Source organism: Chelonia mydas, chromosome 1 (assembly GCF_015237465.2).
Source record: "Chelonia mydas isolate rCheMyd1 chromosome 1, rCheMyd1.pri.v2, whole genome shotgun sequence".
Lineage (NCBI taxonomy): Eukaryota > Metazoa > Chordata > Testudines > Cheloniidae > Chelonia > Chelonia mydas.
Genome location: NC_057849.1, coordinates 302,805,147 through 302,829,588, shown reverse-complemented (window position 1 = coordinate 302,829,588; position 24,442 = coordinate 302,805,147). Strand labels below are relative to the sequence as shown.

Genomic DNA, 24,442 nt, shown 5'->3' with positions numbered 1-24,442 from the left:
CCAGTCAACTACTTTACTAAATCAACTGACTTTCAATGAGACTCGAGCACCCTAAGTCACTTCTGAAAATGAAACATAGGCTGTTACCTATTGACAAATTTGCTTTGGAAGTCATAATTGCCATAATGTTCTTGTTATAGAACAATGTTCTACCTGGTGGGTTTGAGAACCATCAAGACCCTGTATGTTCCCAGAAACCATTCCACATACCTGACTTTTAGCTAGAATCAGATGGTTTACATTGTTTCATATGCAGTTGTCAAACAATTTATACAGGCTGTCCAAGAATGACTTGGAAAACTTTTGGGGCAGTGAGCTGGCTAGATCTGCAGGCTGGCACCCTAATTATTTACTGTTAAAGCAATGGAAGAGGTAAGTGATTTTTTTGATATTATAGTGGCGTCTAGGAGGCCAAAGCAAAATTAGGTTATACTAACTGTGTATTTGTACAGAAGAGACAATCCTTGCCCCAAAGAGCTTACAATCTAAATATACAAGAGACAAAAAGTGGGTATTATTATCCTCATTTTACAGGTGGGGAATTGAGGCACAGAGATTAAGTGACTTGCCCAAGGCCAGAAAAGAAGGCTGTGGGAGGGCTGGAAATTGAACTTAAGTCTCTGGCATCCCGGTACAGTGCTTGAACTAAAAGAACATACTAAGCAAAGCAGGCAAGTAGACAGCTAAATGTATGTAAATGAGGCCTTACATGGTTTTAACGGGTAGTGTACATAGGGAGAACTAATTTGAAATTACAGTAGATGCAGATAGCCTGTAACAAAGTAACCCCATACAGAAAATGTCTGGGGCCACTGTGAATAGGTCGATAATCATGTGTGATCAAGTAGCTGTAGTCAGGGGTGAATGGTAAACTAGGTTGTACAATGGCAAAAAACACGGAGATAAAACCTAACAGAAAGCATTAGGCCAGCTCCATATAAATCACCTGGCCGCGTGCAGGAGAACGGCGGAGGGATACCGGGGTATCCAAGGTCTATCGGCGGAAGGGGAAGAGGGCATGAAGCGCCGCCGAACGAGGAGGGCAGAGGTGACAGCGACGGGACGTGCTGCTGGCGTCCGGCCTTGGCTCGCCTCAGGCCCCGGGGCTCGCCTCAGGCCGCGGGTGGAGGTCGGGGCGGACCGCAATGAGAACAAGTAGGCAGGGCCCAGCAGCAAAGAGTCTTTCGCGTTTGCGCGTCGAGCCACCCCCACCAGCAGCCGCCGTGTCCTGCGCATGCGCGTTCGGGATTGGGACGCCGTTGCCGTGGCTGCTGCTGCTGCCGCCGCTGAATGAGCCCCGGCCCCTAGGGGTCCCCCGCCCCACCGTGAGGGGGCGCGGCCCTTCAGCCCCCGCCGTTCTCAGCCGGACGCTCCCCGCAGTGAGCGCCCGGGCCCGGAGCCGCCTGAGCGCGCAGCTAATCCGGGCTTGGCCGCGGCGGCGGGCGGAAAGTTCCTGACCCTGCGGGGCCCGGACGCCCCTGGGGCCGGGGCCTGTGATGGGCGGGGGGAATCGCCGCGGTCCTGCCCCTTGCCGCCGCCGCGACCCCTGAGCTGGGCGAGCCGGCCCGCCGGAGGATGAAGAAGATCTTCGGCTTCGGGAAGAAGAAGAAGGGGCAGTCGCCGTCTAGCCGCGCCTCGCTGCCCGGTGTCCCCGGCGGCGGCGGCGGCTACGAGCTGCGGGAGAAGGAGCTGGGCAAATTGCACCGAGCGGCCGCCGGCGGGGACCTGGGCAAGCTCCAGCAGCTGCTGAAGAAAAACGACATCAACCAGCTGGATAAAGAGAACAGGTAACTGGGGCGGGCGGGGCGCAGCGCTGTGGCCCTTCCCATCCCAGCCACGGCCGGGCAGCGCGACTGGGAGCAGCCCCTTCACCTCCCTGTTGCCGGGGATCGCCACGTGGGGCCAGAGACCCTCCTTCCCTAGCTCCCGAGAAGCACCACTTACATAGGCACCAAGTGTTACTGTTGTTTTATTGTAAACCCAACCGTCAGCGGCTCCAGACCAGTGGGTCTCCACCCGCTGTGGCCCAATCAGCATACAGCGGTGGCCCATGTGACATCCTCAAGGATGCCACAGGTAGTATATACAGTGTGTGGATGTGGCCCACATAACCGATAGAGAGCTGCATATGGGGTCCACAGTGGTAAACAGGTTGAGAAATGCTGTACCCTAGTGATGCTGTAGCCTTCCTGTGCAGTATGGGCATGGGTCAGTTGTAATTTAAATTATTGTAAATGGTGGATTCTCTCTCTCTTCTATAATGACAGGTTTCAGAGTAACAGCCGTGTTAGTCTGTATTCGCAAAAAGAAAAGGAGTACTTGTGGCACCTTAGAGACTAACCAATGGCTCATGCTCAGATAAATTGGTTAGTCTCTAAGGTGCCACAAGTACTCCTTTTTTCTCTCTTCTGTAACTTTTGAAGTCTTTAAACCATGAGTTAAGGACTTCAGTAACTCAGCCAGAGGTGAGGGGCTTGATTATAGGAGTTGGTGGGTGAGGTTCTGTGACTGAAAAGGAGATCAGACATTAGATGTTCACAGTAGTCCCTTCTGACCTTAAAATTTATGAGTCTTATGGCTAGGGTGACCACGTGTCCCACTTTTAAAGTCCCATATTTAAGCTCTCCTGCAAGTGTCCTGACTTTTTCTTAAAAACGGGCAAATTGTCCCGTATTTTCTGTCCACCCTCAGCCCCCATCGTTACTGGCGATTCCTGCTGCTGGCTCAATCCCTACTTGCCAGCCACCTGCCCACCAGCAGTGTGTGGGGTCCAGTGGCTGATGATGGGGGTGGGTGTGCGAGGCCAGCAGGGCCCCAACCCCTGTCCTGTTTCCATCCAGCACTGGCTGTGAGCTGCAGGGGCTGGTGCATGAGGGCAGGCGCCAGGCATCAGCTAGTTAAGTGTAGCCCACGCATCTGCACCTTATGTGCTCCCCCTCTTGCTGTCCTCTCCTTGCTTTGCCCCTTCAGCCTCCCCAACCCTGCTGCTCCTTCATATCTCTCTCCACCACCACCACCCGCGGTTGGTGAACTTGGCTCACCAGGCTCCTTCCCCCACTGCCTCTGGCTGGGCTGGCACCCCAGGAAAGCCCAGGACCCTCCGGCCCGGGGTGCTGGCCAGGAAGAGCCAAGCACAGCACTAGCACAGGGAAGCCTCTCCACCCCTCAGCTAAGCGCTATGCCCCCCCTGCCACTCCAGAGATTTCCAGCCTGTTTGCACTCTGACCTTGCAAGCTCCACAGCAGACCCCCGAGCAGGGTCTTAGCATCCTCTTCACGCACACCCCCACCCAGGGTCCTGCCGCCAGGGAACACAGGGATGCTCTGTCCCCTGGGCACCCTCCTCTGCTGAGCCACCTCTCTGGCCGGGTTTGCTGAAGCCCCTGCAGGTTCCCTGGGCCCTAGTGCACAATGCATCCTCGGGGCTTAACCCCTTCCTGCCCACGCCATAGTGAGGGGATAGGAGGCGGTTGTGTTGTGTTGGTTGCCAACAGAAGCCTGGAAGTGTTTGTTGTCTTTCGACACTGTGCAGTCAGGAAGGGACAAGCTGCTTCCAGACACAAGGATGGGGAGGAAGAGATGAGCTCTGCAAAGACAGGGGCCGGGTCATCCTTTCCCAGTCCCCTGCTGCTGAAAGCAGCTCCTGTCCCATCTGTCCCTCACAGTGCTGGAAGGCTGCTGCTGGCCACATTCTGATGTGAACTCTGGCAAAAATCTGGGCAGGGGGGTGGTATGTGACCCTGCATGCTGCCCCCATGTGTTGCCTTGGGAAGAGACGGTGCCAGGTACCAGGAGAGGGGGGTCTGTCCCGGGGGGGCCCAGCCAAGCCAAGCGTGGAGGGTGGAGGGCGCCGGGCAGGGAGGATTGGGTCAGGTCAGTCGGTCACCACCCCATGTGAGAGAGGTGTATGGGAGTGTGTGTATGTCACCTCTCCCTGTGTGAACCCTAAAGCCTTAAAGATAAGAAGGTAAATAAAAATAATCTAACTACTCAGTATTTCTTTGTAAAACGGGCTCAGTCAACTTGATGCTAATTTGAACATTAGTTCTGATTGATTACCATTGAGCTTACTTGAACATGAATCATTTTACCAGGTGTTCCGTATTCAGCATTGGGAAATATGGTCACCCTACTTATGGCAAAGCTATTTTCCCCCTTGAAACAGAAGTTGGGGAGCCAGAATGGCTCTGTAATATACCTTAAATGTTACCAAATGTAGACACACTTTTAGATGATTTCATGCTTTTGAAAACTGCCAGTTGCTTGCAGAGCTGTAACAAAGCATTTTAGCTCCTGTGGTGAGCAAGCATATTTGTGCCCCCTAGATGCGACCTGTGGGGGGCAAGTAAGGTCACATTCTCTCCCCCCCCCCCCCCCGATTTCTGCCTTCCGTTTAGCACAGAGGTTTTCAAACTGTGGGGTACACTTCCATGGAGGGATGCACCCCATAGTTTGAAAACTGTCACCTCCCTGCCAGGAGCCAGGGTGTAATGTCAAAAACCACTACTGACAGATTTTGCTACAAGAAGCAGTTACTGACACCTCCGAATGGTCTTTTCCTGCCTTGTCATAATTTGCTACCTCTCACCTTTGAAATTCTCTGGCCCAGGGTTAGCAAATTCTGACAGATGGGGTCACCTGTCACAGTTCGCTACTTCTCAACTTATCCATCCTCTGGTCCAGGAGTAGCAAATTGTGACAGAGCATCAACCATGCATCACAGTTTGTTAACCTGGGCTCCGGCCAATGCAGCTGGGCCCAATCTTGTAAATGGCTGGGGGCTGATGCTACTGGGCCCAATCCTGCATGCCACCCCATTTTTGTACCCTTGCTGGCTCTGCACCATGGGTGGCTGCTCTGCTCACCCCGCCATAGCTATGGCCATGGTTGCTTGGTGCAAATTATTTTAAGACTGTTCTTTACCTTTTGCACCCATTCAAACTCCTGTCCCGACCCTCCATTGGGTGCTTATTTCTCTCCTCTGTCTTGGAAGAAGTTTGAATGGAAGGAAAATTGTAAGGCCACCTTGTGGTGCTAACATCTCCAGTAATCAGGAAGGTAGCTTTCTTATAGTACCCTGGCAAGCGCAATTAATGGAGCCATGAGGCACATTGTCTGCCTTTAGTTTTTGAAGTACCATTGATAATCCATTGAACTAGGTATATTAAGACTTAAAAGATGCAGAAAGTTGAAGTGATTGGCTTGTTTAGTACTAAAAGAAAATAATCTACAATGTTTCAAATGCAAAAGATTCAAGGCGCATATGTGCAGTGTAGACAAAAGGAGAATTACAGGCTGAAATAAATTAAATATATTTATTGACACACTGCAATGTTGACTGGGTTTTCTGTTCGGTGAAATTGTGGTAAGGTAATGAAAATAACTATACCCTCTAAGGATGGTAATTAGCCAATTGTGGTTTATGTTTTGGAACAAGTGATCAACTGATATTGGAATTTTTGGATTCACACAACAATTCATATGAGAGGTAATGCTTTTGAATGATATTTCTTGCAATCAGGAACAGAAGAGAAGTTTAAATTATGCAACCACTAACTTTCAAGCAGGAAGTACAAATTGCAAAAATGATTCTGTTGTCCCATCCTGAGAAAATCTATGCTCAATATTTCAAGCATCACGTGAGGCCTTCAGCCATGCTATTCTCATTAGAATCAATGAGAGTTGAGGCCGGGGATAAAATGTTTTACAGTATTTTGAACGTAGGGGGGTTTATGTAATATTTTGGTAGATTTTTATAAACGAATACATTGAGTTACACACCCTTGAATATTCATACTACATATTTAGTTTTGGCCTTCTTTTCAAGAAAAATGTTTTGTTTTGTTACACAGGTCAACTATTATGAAAATTACTTTGCCAATTAGGCCCTGATCCTGCAAGAAGTTCTGCCTTAGAGAGGACTCTTCTTATAGCAGGATTCAATGTTAGGACTGCTAGAGTTGAGATTGGCACAAAGACAGGACACTTTTTTTGTGTTTTTTGCTTTGTTTTTTAGTGATTAAAAATTAATGGTGATAATTTCCTTATCTTATTCTGCCAATCAGAAGTTTTATAAACCCACTCCAGTGAGCGTAGGCTTACATTTGCTGCAGTAGCTAGAAAATGTAATATATATTTTATCTTTACAAAATTCAGAACTGTCTTGACATTTTGGTACAAAAGCCGATATCCTAACACTTTGGACAGTTTTGGCATTCTAATTATAAAGAAAAATTGCAGGTTTGGTTGTTATAGAGTAAGATTCCAATCCTGCAATCTGTTCTGCATTGGCAGAACTCTGCTTTGCACTGGAGTCTCATTGAAGCACCCTATTTGGGCACAGGAGTCCACCTGTATGGTCCAGTTGCAGGATCAGCGTCTGATAAGTGTATTCTTTCAAGGATATTTTAAATAGTTATTATTAGTTTCAGATTCTTAGTTTTGTAATGTTTTAAAGTACAGAAATGTTTTCCATTGGTAATATGGTTTCATTTAAAGCTTATTTTTACAAAATCTAAAATTTGGGCCAAATTTAAATTGACATTATTCCTGTAACATAAACATCAAACTTTTATTTGGTTGTCTGTTAATCTGATGTATCATCTTATTTTTAGGACACCTTTGCATCTTGCCTGTGCTAATGGACATTCAGATGTTGTTACTTACTTAGTGGACAACAAGTGCAAACTAAATCTGTGTGACAATGATAACAGATCCCCGTTGATGAAGGTATGCACAGTATTTAATGCAGTTATGTAAGATGTACTAATATTATTTTTCCACTTAACTACAAATTCTGTATTATGGAATGTATAAAGTTACCTTACTGTCAGTGGGTATGTAATATAGTATATAAACAAAATGTTAATGCAGTTTTTTATTTATTAATTTCATTAAGTTGTGGCAATTCTAATAAGATGGAATTTAACTTGCAGAATTTATTCTCTCTTTTTCTGTTATATTCACAGGCAGTACAATGCCAGCAGGAAAAATGTGCAACTATGCTGCTAGAACATGGTGCAGACCCTAATCTTGTGGATGTTAACAGCAGCACTGCCCTTCACCTGGCTGCCCAGACTGCTAATATATCTCTAGCAGTACTATTGCTTGAGTACAATGCCCATATTGAAGCACAGAATAAGGTAACTGCTTATTTTTAGAAAAAGAGAACAAGAAAAATTGTAGATTTCAACTTCTAGTTTAATGTGTGTTTTCTAAAAAAGAACAACACTCATTTTTGTCTTAAAACATTATTTTTAAATTTCCTTTTAAAATCTGTTTTAATCAGAATCTTGGTATATAAATCATCATCGGTAAAGCAGCACTTCTGGGGTGGGGGTGGCTAGCCAAATGTTCCCTCCACGCCTCCTGCGGAGCCAGAACTTTGGGGACATGGCCTCAGCAGTCTCTGTGATCCCTCCCAGGAGTACTGTGTGGCCTGGAGCCCCACACATAATTTTCCTGAGGCCGTTGAAGAGGCTGAAGTTGGTTCCTTATTCCTGGTTACATTTTCCAAGTTTCTTATTTGTACTACCAGCTCCTTATGTGGCTCCCAGTTCTTTATTCCAAGGCCAAAATTACTTAGAAATATATCAATATAAGATTAAATTTTTAGAAATGTCATCAAATTAATGAGATTCTGATAAATTAAATTCCTATTTACTTGTTTATTAATTAATCAAGGAGCTAGGATTTGAGTGGCTGTACATGATGAAATAAGTTTCAGGTCATCCCAAGTGATACATCTCTCTGACTGTCAGACAGTTCTGAAGGATTTGGGACATGCCACTTGCTGACCTGAAACTTTGTTCCTGTGCAATTTGCTGCTAAATTCATGCTTCCACCCCGCTTCCATATTGTACAGAGGACTTGAATAAGGAACTGGGTTTTGACAGACAGTATCTGACAAAATGCGTTTTGCTCGCCCCAAGTGGAGCATGCCTGTGATTGTCAGACTGTTTTTGAAGGATCTGTGACATGCCACTCCCTGACCTGAAGCTTTTATTCTTTTTTGCAATATGCTACTTAATATCCCATCCCTATCCCACTTCCATATTGTAAATGATGCTGAATAAGGAGCTGGATTTTAACTGGCTGTATGAGATAAAATAAGTCTCTGGTCACCCCAAATGACTTGTCTATAAGTGTTATACACTTCTGAAGTAATAGGGGCTATTTATGGCAAAATAATGTATTGGGTCATCAAAATGACATGTTCCAGAGATTGTTACTTTGTTAGGAAGAGATAAGGATATGTCACTTTTAGAGGTGAACCTTTATTTCTGGTCTGACAAGTATATTATTCCAATTTTTATTTTGTGTTTTCTTTCTTAGTTAACATGTAATATGCATGTGAAAAACAACAAAAAGCAATATTCAATCAATTTGTTGCAAATCCAACTGTAATGTTTTCACAGAAATTGTATGATAGTTACAAGTGAAAGTGCTGGTAGGAACTTAGGTTTATTGTGAGATAAATTAAAAATAGGAAAAATGGCTAAATTTATTTAATTTTTTTTAATTTTAGAGTTGTTTTTTGATCTTTACACAACAAAACTAATATGAAAACCCTGCATGGGCACAGTTGGCTCCCAAATAATCGTGTTTATTAACTATATGCCTAGATTAATGCATACTACTGTCTTGAGTGGTTTCTAAAATATAGAAAACAGTGAACATCACTAGAATGCTCACAAACTGCTTCAAGGAATACTACTTTATTGCTGAATACTACAATTAGTTGAACCAGCTAGTATCTTTAGTGTTGCTGTAAGACTCAGGCAGCAGCCATGTGACTTGGTACACTTCACTAGAATTTGGAGAACTCTACTTGTGGCTTGAATATCTCCACCCCTTCCCTTTTAATTCTAAAATTCTGTCATAGAAATGCCAGCCCTGAGGTTGAGCAAGTTTGTGGGAACATACAAAATTATTCTCAGTGTTGTATGTTATCGCAACAATCTGTGATAACACCTTTCTTTAATGAACTTTACTGTTTACACAAATAATGTTGATGACTTCTGTTGAATTAATCAATATTTGAAACGTTTCAGAGGAACAGCCATGTTAGTCTGTATTCACAAAAAGAAAAGGAGTACTTGTGGCACTTTAGAGACTAACCAATTTATTTGAGCATAAGCTTTCGTGAGCTACAGCTCACTTCATCATCCGATGAACTGTAGCTCACGAAAGCTTATGCTCAAATAAATTGGTTAGTCTCTAAGGTGCCACAAGTACTCCTTTTCTTTTTGTGAATATTTGAAACATTATTAATGCTATATGCAAGTTACCTTGTATAGTTCTACAGAGAGGGCAGATGAAGGTTTTTTTCTGGACTAGGGGCATTTCATTTTTGTCTAAATAATCAGCGATTGGTATTTGAAAAGATGTAGGTCACTACTTTGAGATATATCCTCCAAAATGCATCGTGTTTTCTTTCAGCTTACTTGCTATCATACTCATAAATCTCTGAAGAAAGTAGGCAAGGGTTAAATTTTTAAATCTTTCTTGTGATCAGACTTACCTGCAAGTGTAATTAGTAAGATGCATGTTTCACCATTAATGAAATGACATACTCAATGAATGTAATCAATTGCACTTGTTCGCTTTAATTCTGAAATTGTGAAATAAGTAAATAATTTGCTATATATTGTAATACAATATTTTAATTGAGCAATTGTTGCTGCTGTTAGTGCTGATCAGTGGTGGCACCTGTACTTAAGCATTCCTAAGGATTTGTGTGATAAGACACTGATTTACACAGATGGGAAGTTTCTGCGTGAATTTCTGCATAATTTGTTCTCTCCTCTCTTAAGGAAGGTCTTATGGTCTGTAATCCTGACACAGCCAACTACTACACCAAACATCCACATGGAGTGGGAAACTGAAAAAAGATGTGTGTGCAGAAGGTTTAGTAACAGGGTTTGATAGATAGAGACATTTTTAGGTCAGAGGGGACCATTAGATCATCCAATCTGATCTCTTGTATATCTCCATAAAATTTTATTCAGTTGCTTTTGTATTCAGCACTGTACCAATTTGTTTGACTAAAATATATGTTCTAGAATGACATCCACTCTTGATTTGCAGATATCAAGAGCTGGAGAATTCATTACTTCTGTTGATAGTTTGTTCCAATGGTTGATCGTCCTCTCTATTAAAAATTTGTGCCTAATTTCTAATCTGAATTTGTCTAGCTTTAGCTTCTAGCCATTATTTCTTATTCTGCCTTTGTCTTTAGTACCCAGTTTTTTGTACACATGAAGGTCCTTACATATCATAATTAATTCATGTCTCAGTCTTGTTTTTGATAAGCTGAACAGATGGAGCTCTCTGACTGTCACTGTAAGGCATTTTCTCCAGCCCCTGAATCGTTTTTGAGGCTCTCTTCCATGCCCTGTCCAGTATTTCAACATTCTTTTTAAAATGGGGACACAACTGAATGCAATATTCTAGTATCAATCTCCCCAATGCCATAAACTGCGGTAAAAATCACCTCCTTACTCAGTACTTCCATTTGTACGTACGAGGATGACATTAGCCCATTTTTCCACAGAATTGCATTGGGAGCTCATGTTCGGTTGTTTGTCTACATCATTAATGACTTGGATAATGAAGTGTAGAATACATTTATAACATTTGTGGATGACACCACCCTGGGAGGGATTGCAAGCTTTTGGTGACAGAGTTAGAATTCAAGATGACCTTGACAAACTGGAAAATTGGTCTGAAATCAACAAGATGAAATTCAGTGAAGACAAGTCAAAAGTACTGAGGAAGACACTTAGGAAGTGTCATGGAGTCACCAGGCCAATGCTCTGGAACTACTCCATATGAAGCCAGTCAGGACTTTGGGGAGCATGCCTCCTCTCTCTGAGCATACTGTCTCCAGGGCAAGAAGTATACACAGCTTCGACCTTCCTGGGTCTGACCTCGGAGCATTCAACATCCCCTTCCACACCGTGCGCTTCCCACAGTGAATCCATCCGAGTGGAGCTCCTGGGGAAGCCAGAGGGCCCTGCACCCCAACTCTGCAGTCAGATGTGACTCTCAGCCAGCTGGTAAAACAGAAGGTTTATTAGTCAACAGGAACACAGTGTAGGCCAGAACTTGTTAGCACAGAAATAAGTGACTTTCAGCCAAGTCCATCTTGAGGAGAAGGGAGTCCAGAGCCAGGGGTCTGGCCCTCCCCCTGCGCCCCACGCCGGCCGAGACTGATTCACTTCCAGTTGCCTGGCTCCTACCCTTCCCATTGCTCCTCCTCCGGCCTTTGTCTCGCTCCCCGGGCCAAGAGTCACCTGGTCGCATCCCCCTCCTGGGTCACAGGTTACGAAGGGGCAGCTATGCACCACCTAGACATTGGTGCAATATACAGGGAAACTGAGGTGCACACAGCATTCATGCAAAACAGACTCACATAGGCTCACATACAACATAACAAGGGAAACTTCCCACTTCATCACAGGAAGGAAAGATCAAATGGGGAATAACTGGGTAGGTGACAGTACTACAGAAAAGGATGTGCAGGTTAGAGCAGATCACAAACTGAATATGAGCCAATAGTATCATGCAGTGGCGAAAAAGGCAAACGTAATTCTGGGGTTCATTAACAGGCGTGTTGTAGGTCAGATATGGGAGGTTATTGTTCAGCTCTACTCGGCACTGGTGAGGCCTCTACTCAGCACTGGAGTGGTGTGGCCAGTTCTGGGCACCACACTTTTTTAAAAAGATGTGTAGAAATTGGAGAGAATCCAGAGGAGAGGTGCAAAAATGATAAAAAGTTTAAAAAACGTAATCTCTGAGATAAGGTTTAAAAGTTTAGTCCTTGAGAAAAGAAGACTGGGGAGGGACCTGAAAAGTCTTCAAATATGTTAAGGACTGTAATAAAGAGTATGGTGATCAATTGTTCTCCATGTCCACTTATGGTAGGACAAGATATAATGGGTTTAATCTATGGCAGGGGAGATTCAGGTAAGATATTAAGGAAAACTTTCTAAATATAAGGATAGCTAAGCACTAGAATATGTTATCAAGGAAGGTTGTGGAATCCCTGTCATTGGAAGTTTGTAAGAGTGAGTTAGGCCTGGTCTACTGTAGGCGGTTATTTTGGAATTAGCTGAGTTAATTCGAAATAAAAGTGATTCCGTCCACACGACCAAACCGTTTTTTTCTATTTAAAGGACTCTTTAATCTGATTTATGTACTCCACCTCGGCAAGTGGAGTAGCGCTAAAATCGAGATCGCAGTTACAGGTACTGTGAACGCAATTCGACGTTATTGGCCTTCAGGAGTTATCCCAGAATGCTCCGTTGTGACCGCTCTGGACAACACTCTCAACTCTGATGCACTAGCCAGGTAGGCAGAAAAGCCCCGAGAACTTTTGAATTTCATTTTCTGTTTGGTCACCATCAGCACAGGTGACCATCAGCACAGTCCACCATCAAAGGCGACCATGCAGAGTCCACTATCACAAGAGCCCACGCAGTCCCAGATTCGCGGACGAGCTCCAGCAAGGTCCGAATGGGAGGTACTGGATCTCATCGCATGTTGGGGAGACGAATCTGTTATGGCAGAACTGCATTCCAAAAAAAGAAATGCAAATACGTACGCCAAAGTCTCCAGGGCCATGACGGAAAGAGGCTACTCCAGGGACACAGAGCAGTGTCGTACAAAAATCAAGGAGCTCAGGCAAGCGTACCAAAAAGCCAGGAAGGCAAATGGGCGCTCTGGGTCACAGCCCCATACATGCCGCTTCTACCGTGAGTTGCATGCAATTATGGAGAGTGACGCCACCACTACCCCCACCACAAAACTGGCATTTCCGAAATTTTTGATTTGGTTTCTGGACTTGTCCTTCCTTCCTCCTCTATCCCCCCGCGCCCCCCCCCCCCCCCCCCGGCTACCTTCTGATTTCTCTCAGTGTGTTGTGCAACAAATAAAAAAGAATGGTTTTTAAACAATTGTGACTTTATTTCCTTTATACATATATAGGGGGCGGGTAACTTCAAGAGAAACAAACACAACTGTCACACCGTACCCTGGCCAGTCATGAAACTGTCTTTCAAAGCTTCTCTGATGCACAGCGCTCCCTGCTGCTCTCTTCTAATGGCCCTGTTGTCTGGCTGTGTGAAATTGGCCGCCAGACGAGTTGCCTCAACCTCCCACCCTGCCATAAACGTCTTCCCCCTTACTCTCACAGATATTGTGGAGCACACAACAAGCAGCAATTACAGTTGGAATATTGGTTGTGCTGAGATCTAACTGAATCAGTAAACTGTGCCAGTGTGCTTTCAAATGTCCGAAAGCACATTCTACCACCATTCTACACTTGCTCAGCCTATAGTTGAACTGCTCCTTACTACTGTCCAGGGTACCTGTGTACGGCTTCATGAGCCATGGCATTAAGGGGTAGGCTGGGTCATCGAGGATAACTATAGGCATTTCAGCATCCCCAACAGTAATTTTCTGGTCTGGGAAGTAAGTCCCTTCCTGCAGCTGTTCAAACAGATCAGAGTTTCTGAAGATGTGAGCGACCGGCACCTTTCCCAGCCATCCCACGTTGATGTCGGTGAAATGTCCCTTGTGATCCACCAGTGCTTGCAGCACCATTAAAAAGTACCTTTTGCGGTTTACATACTGGCCGCCCTGCTGTTCCGGGGCCAAGATAGGGATATGTGTTCCGTCTATCGCCCCGCCGCAGTTAGGGAACCCCATTGCATTAAAGCCATCCACAATGGTCTGCACATTTCCCAAAGTCACTACCCTTGATAGCAGCTGGTCAATGATTGCGTTGGCTACTTGCAGCACAGCAACCCCCACAGTAGATTTGCCCACTCTAAACTGATTCCCGAATGACAGGTTGCTGTCGGACGTTGCAAGCTTCCACAGGGCTATCGCCACTTGCTTCTCAGCTGTGAGGGCTGCTGTCATTTTGGTGTCTTTGCGCTTCAGGGCAGGGGACAGCAAGTCACAAAGTTCCATGGAAGTGACCCTACGCATATGAAAGTTTCGCAGCCACTGTGAATCATCCCATACCTGCAACACTATGCAGTCCCACCAGTCTGTGCTTGTTTCCCGGGCCCAAAATCAGCATTCCACGGCATGAACCTGGCCCAATGCCACCATGATCTCCCAGTCGCCACATGCCATGCTTCTAGGAACGTCTGCGTCCATGTCTTCATCAGTATAGTAATAGTGCTGTCATTACTTCCTCGCCCGGTTTTGCAGGTACTGCACATACTGCTGGATAATGTGCGAGGTATTTACAATGGTCAAAACTACAGCGGAGATCTGAGCGGGCTCCATGCTTGCCACACTATGGCACCTGCATGGGTAATCCTGGAAAAAGGGCGTGAAACGTAGGAGAGCAGAGTGGCAGCGGAAGAGGTGCTGTTCGGTTCATGATAGCTGAAAAAAGGCGGGAAGTGGTTGTCTTCTGTAGCTTTCATGGAGGCGGGAGCTCCGTGAGGTGAGCATGGAGGCAGGAACATGGAGAAGCTCGGTAACGCAGCAAGAGTGGGAGAGCAGAGTTGGGGGCGGAAGCTGTGCTGCTCAGTTCACGATGGCCTAGCAGAGTTGGCAGCGGAAGCTGTCAATGAAGAAGAGAAAGAGTAGATACTTATAGAGGTTACATAGAAAGACGAGAGGAAATGTCAGGTGGATTCATAGTACCAGGAGCATGCAGACCCTACTGCACCGTCTGCTGAAAGCAGTATGGCGTCTGCATGCCAAAAAGGCACGAAACAATTGTCTGCCCTAACTTTCATGGGGAAAGGAGCGACTGATGACAGACACCCAGAAACACCCGTGAGAATGTTTTTTTTTTCCCCATCATGCACTGGGAGCTTAACACAGAATTCCAGTGGGCGGCGGGGACTGCAGGAACTGTGGGATAGCTACCCACAGTGCATCGCTCCGACATTCGATGCTAGCCTTGTTACTGTGGACTCACTCTGCCGAATTCACGTGCTTTAGTGGGGACATGCAAGACTGAATGTATAAAATCGCTTCCAAAAATTCATATAGAATAATTTCGAAATAATTTTGTACTGTAGACGTACCCTTAGAAAAGCACGTCAGGGATGGTTTAGATATACTTGGTCCTGCGCCGGGGACTGGACTAGATGATCTCTTAAGATCCCTTCAGGCTGTACATTTCTCTGATTCTGTGATCACTAAATCCTTTTCAGAATCATTGCTTTCCGGGATTCAGTCCACCATTTGGTAAGTTGTCTGAATTCTTTGTTTTTAGATGAATTAAAATGTATTTTGTTTGAATCTAGATTGCTTTGTAGGACTGCTTTGTCCTCATCACTATTTACCTCTCTGCCAATCTTTGTCATCCACAAATTTTATCAGCAGTGTCTTTATATTTACTTATCGTTGGTGAAAATGTTGAGTGGCATTGGGCGTAGTCTGCATCCTTGCAGAACCCCACTAAAAGCACCCATATTCACTGATGACTCTCCACTGACAACTACGGTTTGAGACCTGTCAATTAACCATTTCTTAATCCATTTAATGTATGCTTAATTGGTATGTTATAGCTCTAATTCTTTAATCAGAATGTTGTGTGGAAATAAGACGAAGTATATTATATTCTCTTCCATAGAGGTCCTTATACTGCACTCATCACCAGCATCTTCTAGTAGTGCATTAAGCAATGTGACTACACGTCTGTCATATGGTGTTTGGTCTCTCATCCTCCCCAGGGATAGCAGCAGAGTGTCTTGTTTTGGCAGTTTTTTAAGTTTTGTTTTTTTATTAAACATACCTGTTGCTATGTGTTTATGTTAGAGAAGGCAAGATCAAAGAAATGAGCCTTGCAATTTGAGCAGAAAGTGGTGAGGTTTGTGATGGTTCTTAGTTCCTGGGGGAATTCATTCGACAGTGTGGGACTAGCCCCACCGAGAGTTCTGTCTACTCCACAGACAAGCTCTACCCTTATTGTAGAGAGTTCCATTGTGCTTGAGGATCAGAGTTATTGACCAATGTCTTTGTTTTGGAATGATGGAAATGTTTTAGATATCCTGGGTCTAGGCCACTGAGCTCCCTGAAAATAAGGTTGACACCTTAAACTTGATTTGAAATTCTATGGGAAGCCAGCTTAAAGAGTGGAAGAGAGCTGTGATGTCTTCATGATAGCCTTTGTTGCCGAGGAGGTGCACTCCAGCATTCTGTACTAGATGGAATTTTCAAAATGCTGAAGTCTTCGTGCCCCAGTATATCATGTTGCTATAGTCCAGCTGAGGAGTAACAAAGGTATGGATAACTGAGGCCAAAACATTGTCTGCTAGGATGGGATGGAGTCTCCTAGCCATGTGGAGAGCGCAGAAAGCATTACTCAAAGCTGCTGTTATGTGAGAGCTTAGCATCAGCGAGGAATCCAGGAGTATTCCTAAACTATGACTCTAATAGACGAACTGTGGATGTGCATCTTCAGCCAAAGGAGACTGAACTGTGGCTGCAAACCCTTTGTCTTGATCAATCACATTTATAATGTCATCGTAGACTGAAATTTGACAAGACTTATTTTCCATAAAACATGTTGATTGGAATTAATTATATTCCTGTTCTTTAATTCCTTAGCAACTGAATCCCATATAAGCATTTCCATTTTTTTTTTTTTTTTGGTCTGGGATTGATGTCAGGCTCACTGGCTTATAGTTACCCAGGTCATACCACTTGCACTGTCTGAATATTGGCACAGCATTAGTACTCTTCCAGTCTTCTGGAATTTCCCTAGGACATAGATCTCCTGAGTCAACTCTTTTAGGACTCTTGGGTGCAAGTTGTTAGTGCCTGCTGATGGACTGGAAAACAGTTCATTAACTTCATGTGATACAAATACATCATCCTGCTTCTTTTCAAATATAGAACAGAAATATTTATTGAACACTTTCTGCCTCATTATTAACAATTTTACCATCTCCATCTAGTAGTATGCCTTTTGCTCCTGGAGGAATTCTGCACCAAATAATTAAAAATTCTGTGCACAATGTTTTAAAATTCTGCATATTTTTCGTCAATTATTTTGGCAATTTATTTAAACTACAATACAATGGATGGAGAATGGGAGTGGGGAGCACTGGAGGAAGTCACCAACCCCCCTCTGTGTATTAGTAATGTAGCTAGTATTCACCCTTCATGTTATTAGTCAACAAATATATGCAGCCATATGCTCAGTGTTAAATCATAGGCAACTGAAGAGAAAGTGAGGGCTGGGGACTCAAACTCACAGTTTATACTGGCTACTGACCACCACCAAAAAGGTCAGTAGCAAACAGGTCATCAGTTTTTCAGTCCAAAAATTTATACTAGTTCTAATCACAAAAGCACCATAAGCATTTATAAGGCCATACTGTCCTTTACAATAACGCTCCTTTATACCACTCTGGCAATGTAAAGGAGACTTAAAATTTTTACACCTGTTTTATACTCCTGGGGGAATTCACTAAGAACAATGGGAACAATTCACTGAGCAGACAGGCTGCTACATTCTGCTTTGCCTGAGGGAACAGAGACTGCCCCATGCCTACCTCTTTAGAAACACCTCAAAGCCCTGCCTCTCCACACCAAGAGTGCTGCAAAGCAAGCAAGAGGGACAGAGTGTCTCTCTCTTTCTAGCATGCATGACTTCCCAGCTCTCCTGCCCCTCAGCACCAGGGAACAGGGTAAAGAAGTAACACCATGCTAGGAAAGCTTTGCTGGTACACTATATTGGCAAAGGGCTGCTAGTGTGGACACACATTATACCAGCAAAGTTGTGCTTCTTTTCCCTCCTCGAGCAAAATAAGCTGTACTGGCAAAAGCACAGTTCTGCTGGTATAACTGTGTCTACACTTGAAGCATTTGCCTGCAAAGTTACTTCAGTCTGGGATCACAGCACTAACTGATGTAGCTGTGCTGCTGAAAGTTTGCAGTATACACGTGGCCTAACAACTGAGACCTCTGCTTTTGTGGTCCTTCCACAGAGCCATATCCTTGGGGGCACATGGCCCCAGCAGCCCCCCTCCCCTTTCAGCAGCTAAAAGGTGCTGTCTTTACAACCTCAGGAACTTTGATGATATCAGCAGTTCCAGACTGTAATCTGCTTTATGAGGTTGGGAGATTGACTGTCTGGTGAGGGTGATGTTACAGTGGAGAGGGGAGGAATAGTGGAGAGGGTGTAATTTATGGACTGTCGTCAGTAGCCCTTTTTGCCATTCTGAATTGCAGAGTTATCAAAGTATATGCTGCATATTAATCAAAGAACCTTTTCCTCTGCTGGTATGTGATAGCTGCCAGGACCCATCCCTAGCCCTGAACAGTAGTAGAGGGGATGGGAGAGCTCTTAAGCCTCAGTGCCGAAGGCAGTCCAGAGGAAATAGGGCTTTATGTACAGTGCCTAAAGGAGTTGTGGGGATAGTTTGTTAGTTCCTTTTCGTGAAAGGAAACAAGTATGTTTGGTATAGAGGCAGTTGCAGATCATTTTTCCATGTTCTAGCTAGACCAACAAATAGTATAAACATAATAAGCAAGTCCACTTTTATGGGGATAGAAGTGGGAAATGTTAAGTGAGCGCCAGGTGTTATGATTTGGTAGAAAAAAAATTAAATGATCATTTTTTAAAAATAAAATCAAAAACAAAAAAAGTTAAATTATATGGAACTATCAAACTGGGGCCTTGTTAATTTTTATACTGCTATACAGTAATAGTTATTCCCCCCCCCCCATTGTTCATTACTGGCTGTGTCTTGTTTTATCCTAGGTTGAAATTTTCAGAAGCATGGACTATGTCTACCATTGTGTTTGTAAAACATCCAGTGTTGGGGCATTTGGGTACTATCATAATATAATAAAGGTGTTTTTAATATTTTTAGAGTTTTTATTAATATCCAGTAAAAAGAAACAAAATGAATATATACATCTTTCAGATGGTTCATGTTTAGAGTTCGTTGGACTGTCTGCTCTAATTTAAACTGTTGTAAATCTGCAGTAAATCCATTGAAATTGATGGAGTTATAGCTCTGTAATAGCAGTGTAAATAAGGAAACAAGCTGACTACTCTTCTGAATAAAAGAGGGCACCTATTAAATCTTGAAATTGCAAAATAAGAACTTAATCTTTCCTCAGTTTCTCTGTCTGTGGTGTCATTGAGGAAAATACAAGCTTCAGCAAGATACTGTAAACTGAATTTGGCATAAAAATAAAATAAAATGTCTGAGCATGAGGTTATATGCAGCAACTTGCAAACCAATTATTCTATCATATCGTACTTGGTCAAAGTTAGCGATAGGTGATTGGAGCTGGGACAGGGATGCTTGTCTCAAGAATCAAGTTATGTAAAGATTAGTGTCTTGCTATTCTGATGTCAGTACATTCTAAAGTAGTATAGAAATTTAGGATTTGTAGCTTCTGTGTTGTGTAAAGTTCCTCAGAATTCAGCATTTTAAAATAGACTTTTTTCACTACCGAGAATAAGATTTTAGCGATCAAATGTGTTACGTTACTACTGTGCAATGGTGTATGTGAAATTTAATTTTTGGTCTCTGTCAAGCTTTAAGTGGAAAGTATACATATCATAAAACCTGCCACTATTATTTTGTTGGCAGTCTCACCACATATATGAATTAGATCAGCCTGGAAAGTGAACCTGCCTACTAGCTTTACCCTACTATCAAGGATGAGGAACTTTAGTGGATCAGTATGGGAATCTTGTGCCACTCTGGCCTGTGCTATGTGTGTTGTATAGATAAATATTGTTTTATTTCAGTGTACAGTGTTGTGTTAGCAGATTTTATGATTGCAACATTCTATTTTTTAAAAAATCCTTCAGTTATTAGCAGTGGTGTTTTAGCTGTGTTGGTCCCAGGATATTAGAGACAAGGTGGGTGAGATAATATCTTTTATTGGATCAACTTCTGTTGGTGAAAGAGACAGGCTTTTGAGCTACACAGATCTCTTCTGAAGGTTGTCTGTTTCACCAACCAAAGAGCTCTTTGTAGCTCAAAAGCTTGTTTCTTTCACAAAGAAAAGATTTTACCTCACCCACATTGTCTCTTTTTAGTTATTAATCATATTAAATTTAACTTTTATTTTAAATAGAAAGTAGGAGTGTGTGCATGTGCACAATATATCTACGGGAAAAATAATTTATCTTTATTCCATAGGAGGGGTATACACCGCTTACTATTGCTATAACTGAAAATCACCAAGAGATGGTAGAGTTTCTTCTTAGAAAAGGAGCTGATGTACATGCTAGAGACAAGTCTAAAAGGTAAAGTATAGGTCAAACTATTATTGACTAATCTACGAAATAAGCAGTAGCCCCAAATGGTGGATGCTACAAAAAGTAATACAGAGGCAGGTCCTCTGGTGTAGCTGATCTTCACAAAGTACAGATCAAAGAAAGATGTGTGTAAAAAGGTACGTTAAAGCCTGCAATCTGCATGAGGGAAGTGCTGTGTTGTAAGAAAACCTATGCCATCTAAGCAAAATCTGGACTATTCTTGCTAGATGTCTACTTTTGAGAATAACCTTGCTCGTGAATAACCATTACAAATACATTTTAAAATGTTTAATCCTCCAATTTTGTATTAATTAGCCCAGCAAGGTTTATTTTTAGCAGAAGGTGATTGCATGAATAAGGAATTCAGATTATACCAAATTCTGATCAGGGGATTAATTGACACTTATCTTAGATGCTTCCTTTTTCAAGCAAGTGGAAGAAACCCCAATTCTGGATGGTTAGGAGTTATTTTACTGCATAGTAAGGCCTAGGAGAGCAGGACTTCATTCTTGCAGCAACTTCCGTTCTTTAACAGCTTGCTGTTGTGTGCCCTTGATATATGTCGTGGTGTCCTAATGAAGACTTAGTAGAAGGAAAGATCCTAGCACGTACAGCTCACAGGTGATCATCTTCCCAATATGGATTTAATTTGCTAGTGCAAAATCATGTATATTTTGCTGCTGGCAGGTCTCCCTAACATCAGACTTGTGATTGACTATATCTCACTTCAAGTGCAAAAGAGAGTAAATCCTTTCTGAGAAATTATATTTCTGTGGGTTGGCTGCCTTTTTATTTGTGCCTGTGCAGTAATAAATACAGAAGGAGTCTGCAGTTTGCAGAATACATGCCATGTAAGAAGTGTATGTCTATGTGATTAAAAAGAAGCGCGTCTTGGTTCCTTGTCAGAAAGTAGTCTACTTGGAAGCCATATTGAGTATGAGTGAAGAAAGATTTTTCCTTGGTGAAATTTCAGTTCCTATATCTGTTTCATTGCACATTCAAAAATGCTTTGGCTATAACACGTCCCCTTAATATTCTTACAATCTGCTTGATTACGGGTATGGGAGAGCGCTATAAATGTTGTTGATTAAACAGCTAAGTATGCAAACTCCTTTCATAGTGACTTCTGGAAACTGAACTACCGTTCTTATCTTGGGTTCATCATCTAATAAGTCCTCTTCCACTGACTTCTGCAGCCATTCTTTTTCTATAAAGAGACTTTTAGGAAAGAATTCCCACTGGTAATACCAGACTGGTGGGAGGCCTAGTAGTGAGTTGAATTAGTGTTAGTACAGGTGAGAATTTTTTGAAAAATTCCCTAATTCAAACATACCTTCTGTATTGTTAGTGTTATACTAACTTGTAAGAAGACTGAGTGCAGTAGTTTATTTTCTCTTCTGTTTACACTTGAGTCTGAATTTTTTGGGTGTCTTGTTTCGATTTTGTTTAACTTGCGCTAGGAAGAAAGAGATTAATTATGTTTTGAGAACAATTAGGGATTAAAAAAATGAAGATGAAAGATCATATAAATTGATATGTTAAATGTCATCTTGTGGTTGTTTTAGAACACCTCTCATGATTGCTGCCTCTGGAGGAGAGCTTAGTTTAATAAAAGTTCTCCTTCAGTATGGTGCTGACGTTTCCCATAAAGATATAAATGGATGGACATCTGAGGACTATGCTCTTATTGGTGGATACTCTGGGTAAGTGTTTACACCTCTTTCAAAACTGTAAAGTCAGAACTACAGATTTGATAATGGAGTCCTTGGTAGCAACTCCATAGTTCAACGATGTATTGAAATTTTAATTTCAAGTTTGAAAAAGAATTCCTCTATTTCACACCTTAGAGATTGAGTTTAGTCTTCAAATTTGGCATGATAACTTGTCAAAAGACAGTTGAAAGTTCCATGTTGATCGAACATACAGTATTGATATGTATCTATTTAAAATTTTTCAGAGATTCCCCCACAAAATATTTTTTGTTTAAGTTGCTAGACTGCATATTGTGCAATACAAAACCTAAAAAGCAAGGAAATGAGCAGTTAAATCATTCAGCATTATATCTGGATTTCATCTGTCAGTTCTCCTTCTCAACCTCAAAAACTAACATAATTAACCTGTAGAACTCATTGCTACAGTAGATCATTGAGGCCAAGAGCTTAGTAAGATTAAAAAAGATTAGACGTGAATGAGAACACGCATAGATTAGAAAAGATAAATATTTGAAAAGGTTGTATTGTTATGTTTCAGGACATAAGCCAACCAGTAGCTGATGAGTATTAGGAAGAAAATTTCCTTAAGGATGGCAATTCCGTGGTTGTCTGCAAGAACTGGCCACTGTCCGAGACAGGGAACTGAAACACTGGTCTGATCTAGTATGGAAATTCCTATTTTCCTAGAAAAGAATAAATATGTCCATAAAGTTTTAATCATCTGCCCCTATCAGAGGCTCTTGCAGGCTTCCTAAGATCCCTGGGGTATCTGGCTGCTCCAGGTAGAATTTACTGCCGGTACTGACCTCAGTTCCCAGTGTTTTGTAGGGTTTCTTGCCATTTCAGAGTTAGGAATTCCTCAGGGTATTGAGACGATAATACTTAGGTTTTTTTTTTAAATGAAGTAAAAAGATTTGTTGACGTTTTAACAGGTTTACAAATCCCTGCTGTGTAGATATCAGAGACTAAATTATTACTACATTTTAAGCCTCCTGATCATACATTTGTTACAAAATGTCAACAAAATGGGGTTAAATCTCATTTCAGATGAACAGAAGGACTAAACGGATTTCTGTTTTTTCCTTTACTTTTGCACTGGCTATCGATACTTTTGCACAGAGAATAAGGATAAATAAATCTATCCTAAGAATTAAACTTGCAGGAACACATCAGAAAATAGCTTCGTATGCAGATGATGTAATATTATTTTATTTATCTAAACCAAATAGTTCCCTAAAATTAGTTTCTAAAGAAATCCATGACTTTGCAAAAGCATCTGGATTTAAAGTAAATTATGCCAAATCTGAAATGCTAGCTAAAAATTTGCCAAATTCTGAAAAGTCATTCCTTTAGAAAACATTTTGGTACACATGAGCAACAAGTTATATAAGATACCTGGAAATTTAGATCTCAAACAGCCTAGAAGAGCTCCAAGATTTAAATGTCAAACCACTACTTTAGCAAATGAAAAAGATCTGGAGTGCTGGTGAAAGCATGCAATTTCTTTTTTTGGGAAAAAAAACCCCAGTCAAAACGAACATTTTGCCAAGGATAGTGGCATCTGGTCAATTAAAAAACAAAAAAAAATTATAGCTGATTTATATTAGGGCTGTCAAGCGATTAAAAAAATTAAGCGCGCGATTAAACAATAATAAAATACCATTTATTTAAATATTTTTGGATGTTTTCTACATTTTCAAATTTAATAGATTCATAGATATTAAGGTCAGAAGGGACCATTATGATCATCTAGTCTTACCTCCTGCACAATGCAGGCCACCAAATCTCACCCACCCACTCCTGCAATAAACCTCTCACCTATGTCTGAGCTACTGAAGTCCTCAAATCATGGTTTAAAGACTTCAGGGTGCAGAGAATCCTCCAGCAAGTGACCTGTGTCCCTTGCTACAGAGGAAGACGAAAAACCCCGAGGGCCTCTTCCAATCTGCCCTGGAGGAAAATTCCTTCCCGACCCCAAATATGGCGATCAGCTGGACCCTGAGCATGTGGGCAAGATTCACCAGCCAGATACCCAGGAAAGAATTCTCTGTAGTAACTCGGATCCCATCCCATCACAGGCCATTGGGCCTATTTACTTTGAATAGTTAAAGATCAATTAATTGCCAAAATCATGTTATCCCATCATACCATCTTCTCCATAAACTTAATGAGTTTAATCTTGAAGCCAGATAGGTCTTTTGCCCCCAATGCTTCCCTTGGAAGGCTGTTCCAGAACTTCACTCCTCTGATGGTTAGAAACCTTCATCTAATTTCAAGTCTAAACTTCCCAATGGCCAGTTTATATCCATCTGTTCTTGTGTCCACATTGGTACTGAGCTTAAATAATTCCTCTCCCTCTCCGGTATTTATCCCTCTGATATATTTATAGAGAGCAATCATATCTCCCCTCAGTCTTCTTTCGCTTAGGCTAAACAAGCCAAGCGCCTTAAGTCTCCTTTCAT

At 42.5% G+C, this 24,442-nt stretch overlaps 1 protein-coding gene across 10 annotated transcripts in view; it reads left to right on the top strand.

Annotated features, from left to right (window-relative positions):
• Positions 1–989: 989 nt before the first annotated feature.
• The window catches only part of ANKRD26 (ankyrin repeat domain 26), a 188,380-nt gene continuing 164,927 nt past the window's right edge, over positions 990–24,442 (top strand). For 6 of the 10 annotated variants that reach the window (XM_043550035.1, XM_043550018.1, XM_043550011.1 and 3 more), the window contains exons 1-5: positions 1,038–1,787; positions 6,614–6,728; positions 6,968–7,141; positions 20,150–20,256; positions 21,834–21,971. In XM_043550035.1, the coding sequence (XP_043405970.1) occupies positions 1,576–1,787; positions 6,614–6,728; positions 6,968–7,141; positions 20,150–20,256; positions 21,834–21,971 (746 nt within the window). In that variant the 5' untranslated portion in view covers positions 1,038–1,575. Of the gene's footprint in view, positions 1,788–6,613; positions 6,729–6,967; positions 7,142–20,149; positions 20,257–21,833; positions 21,972–24,442 lie in introns of all 10 variants that reach the window. The other 4 variants (XM_043550006.1, XM_043550032.1, XM_043549994.1 and 1 more) reach the window with 4 other exon arrangements.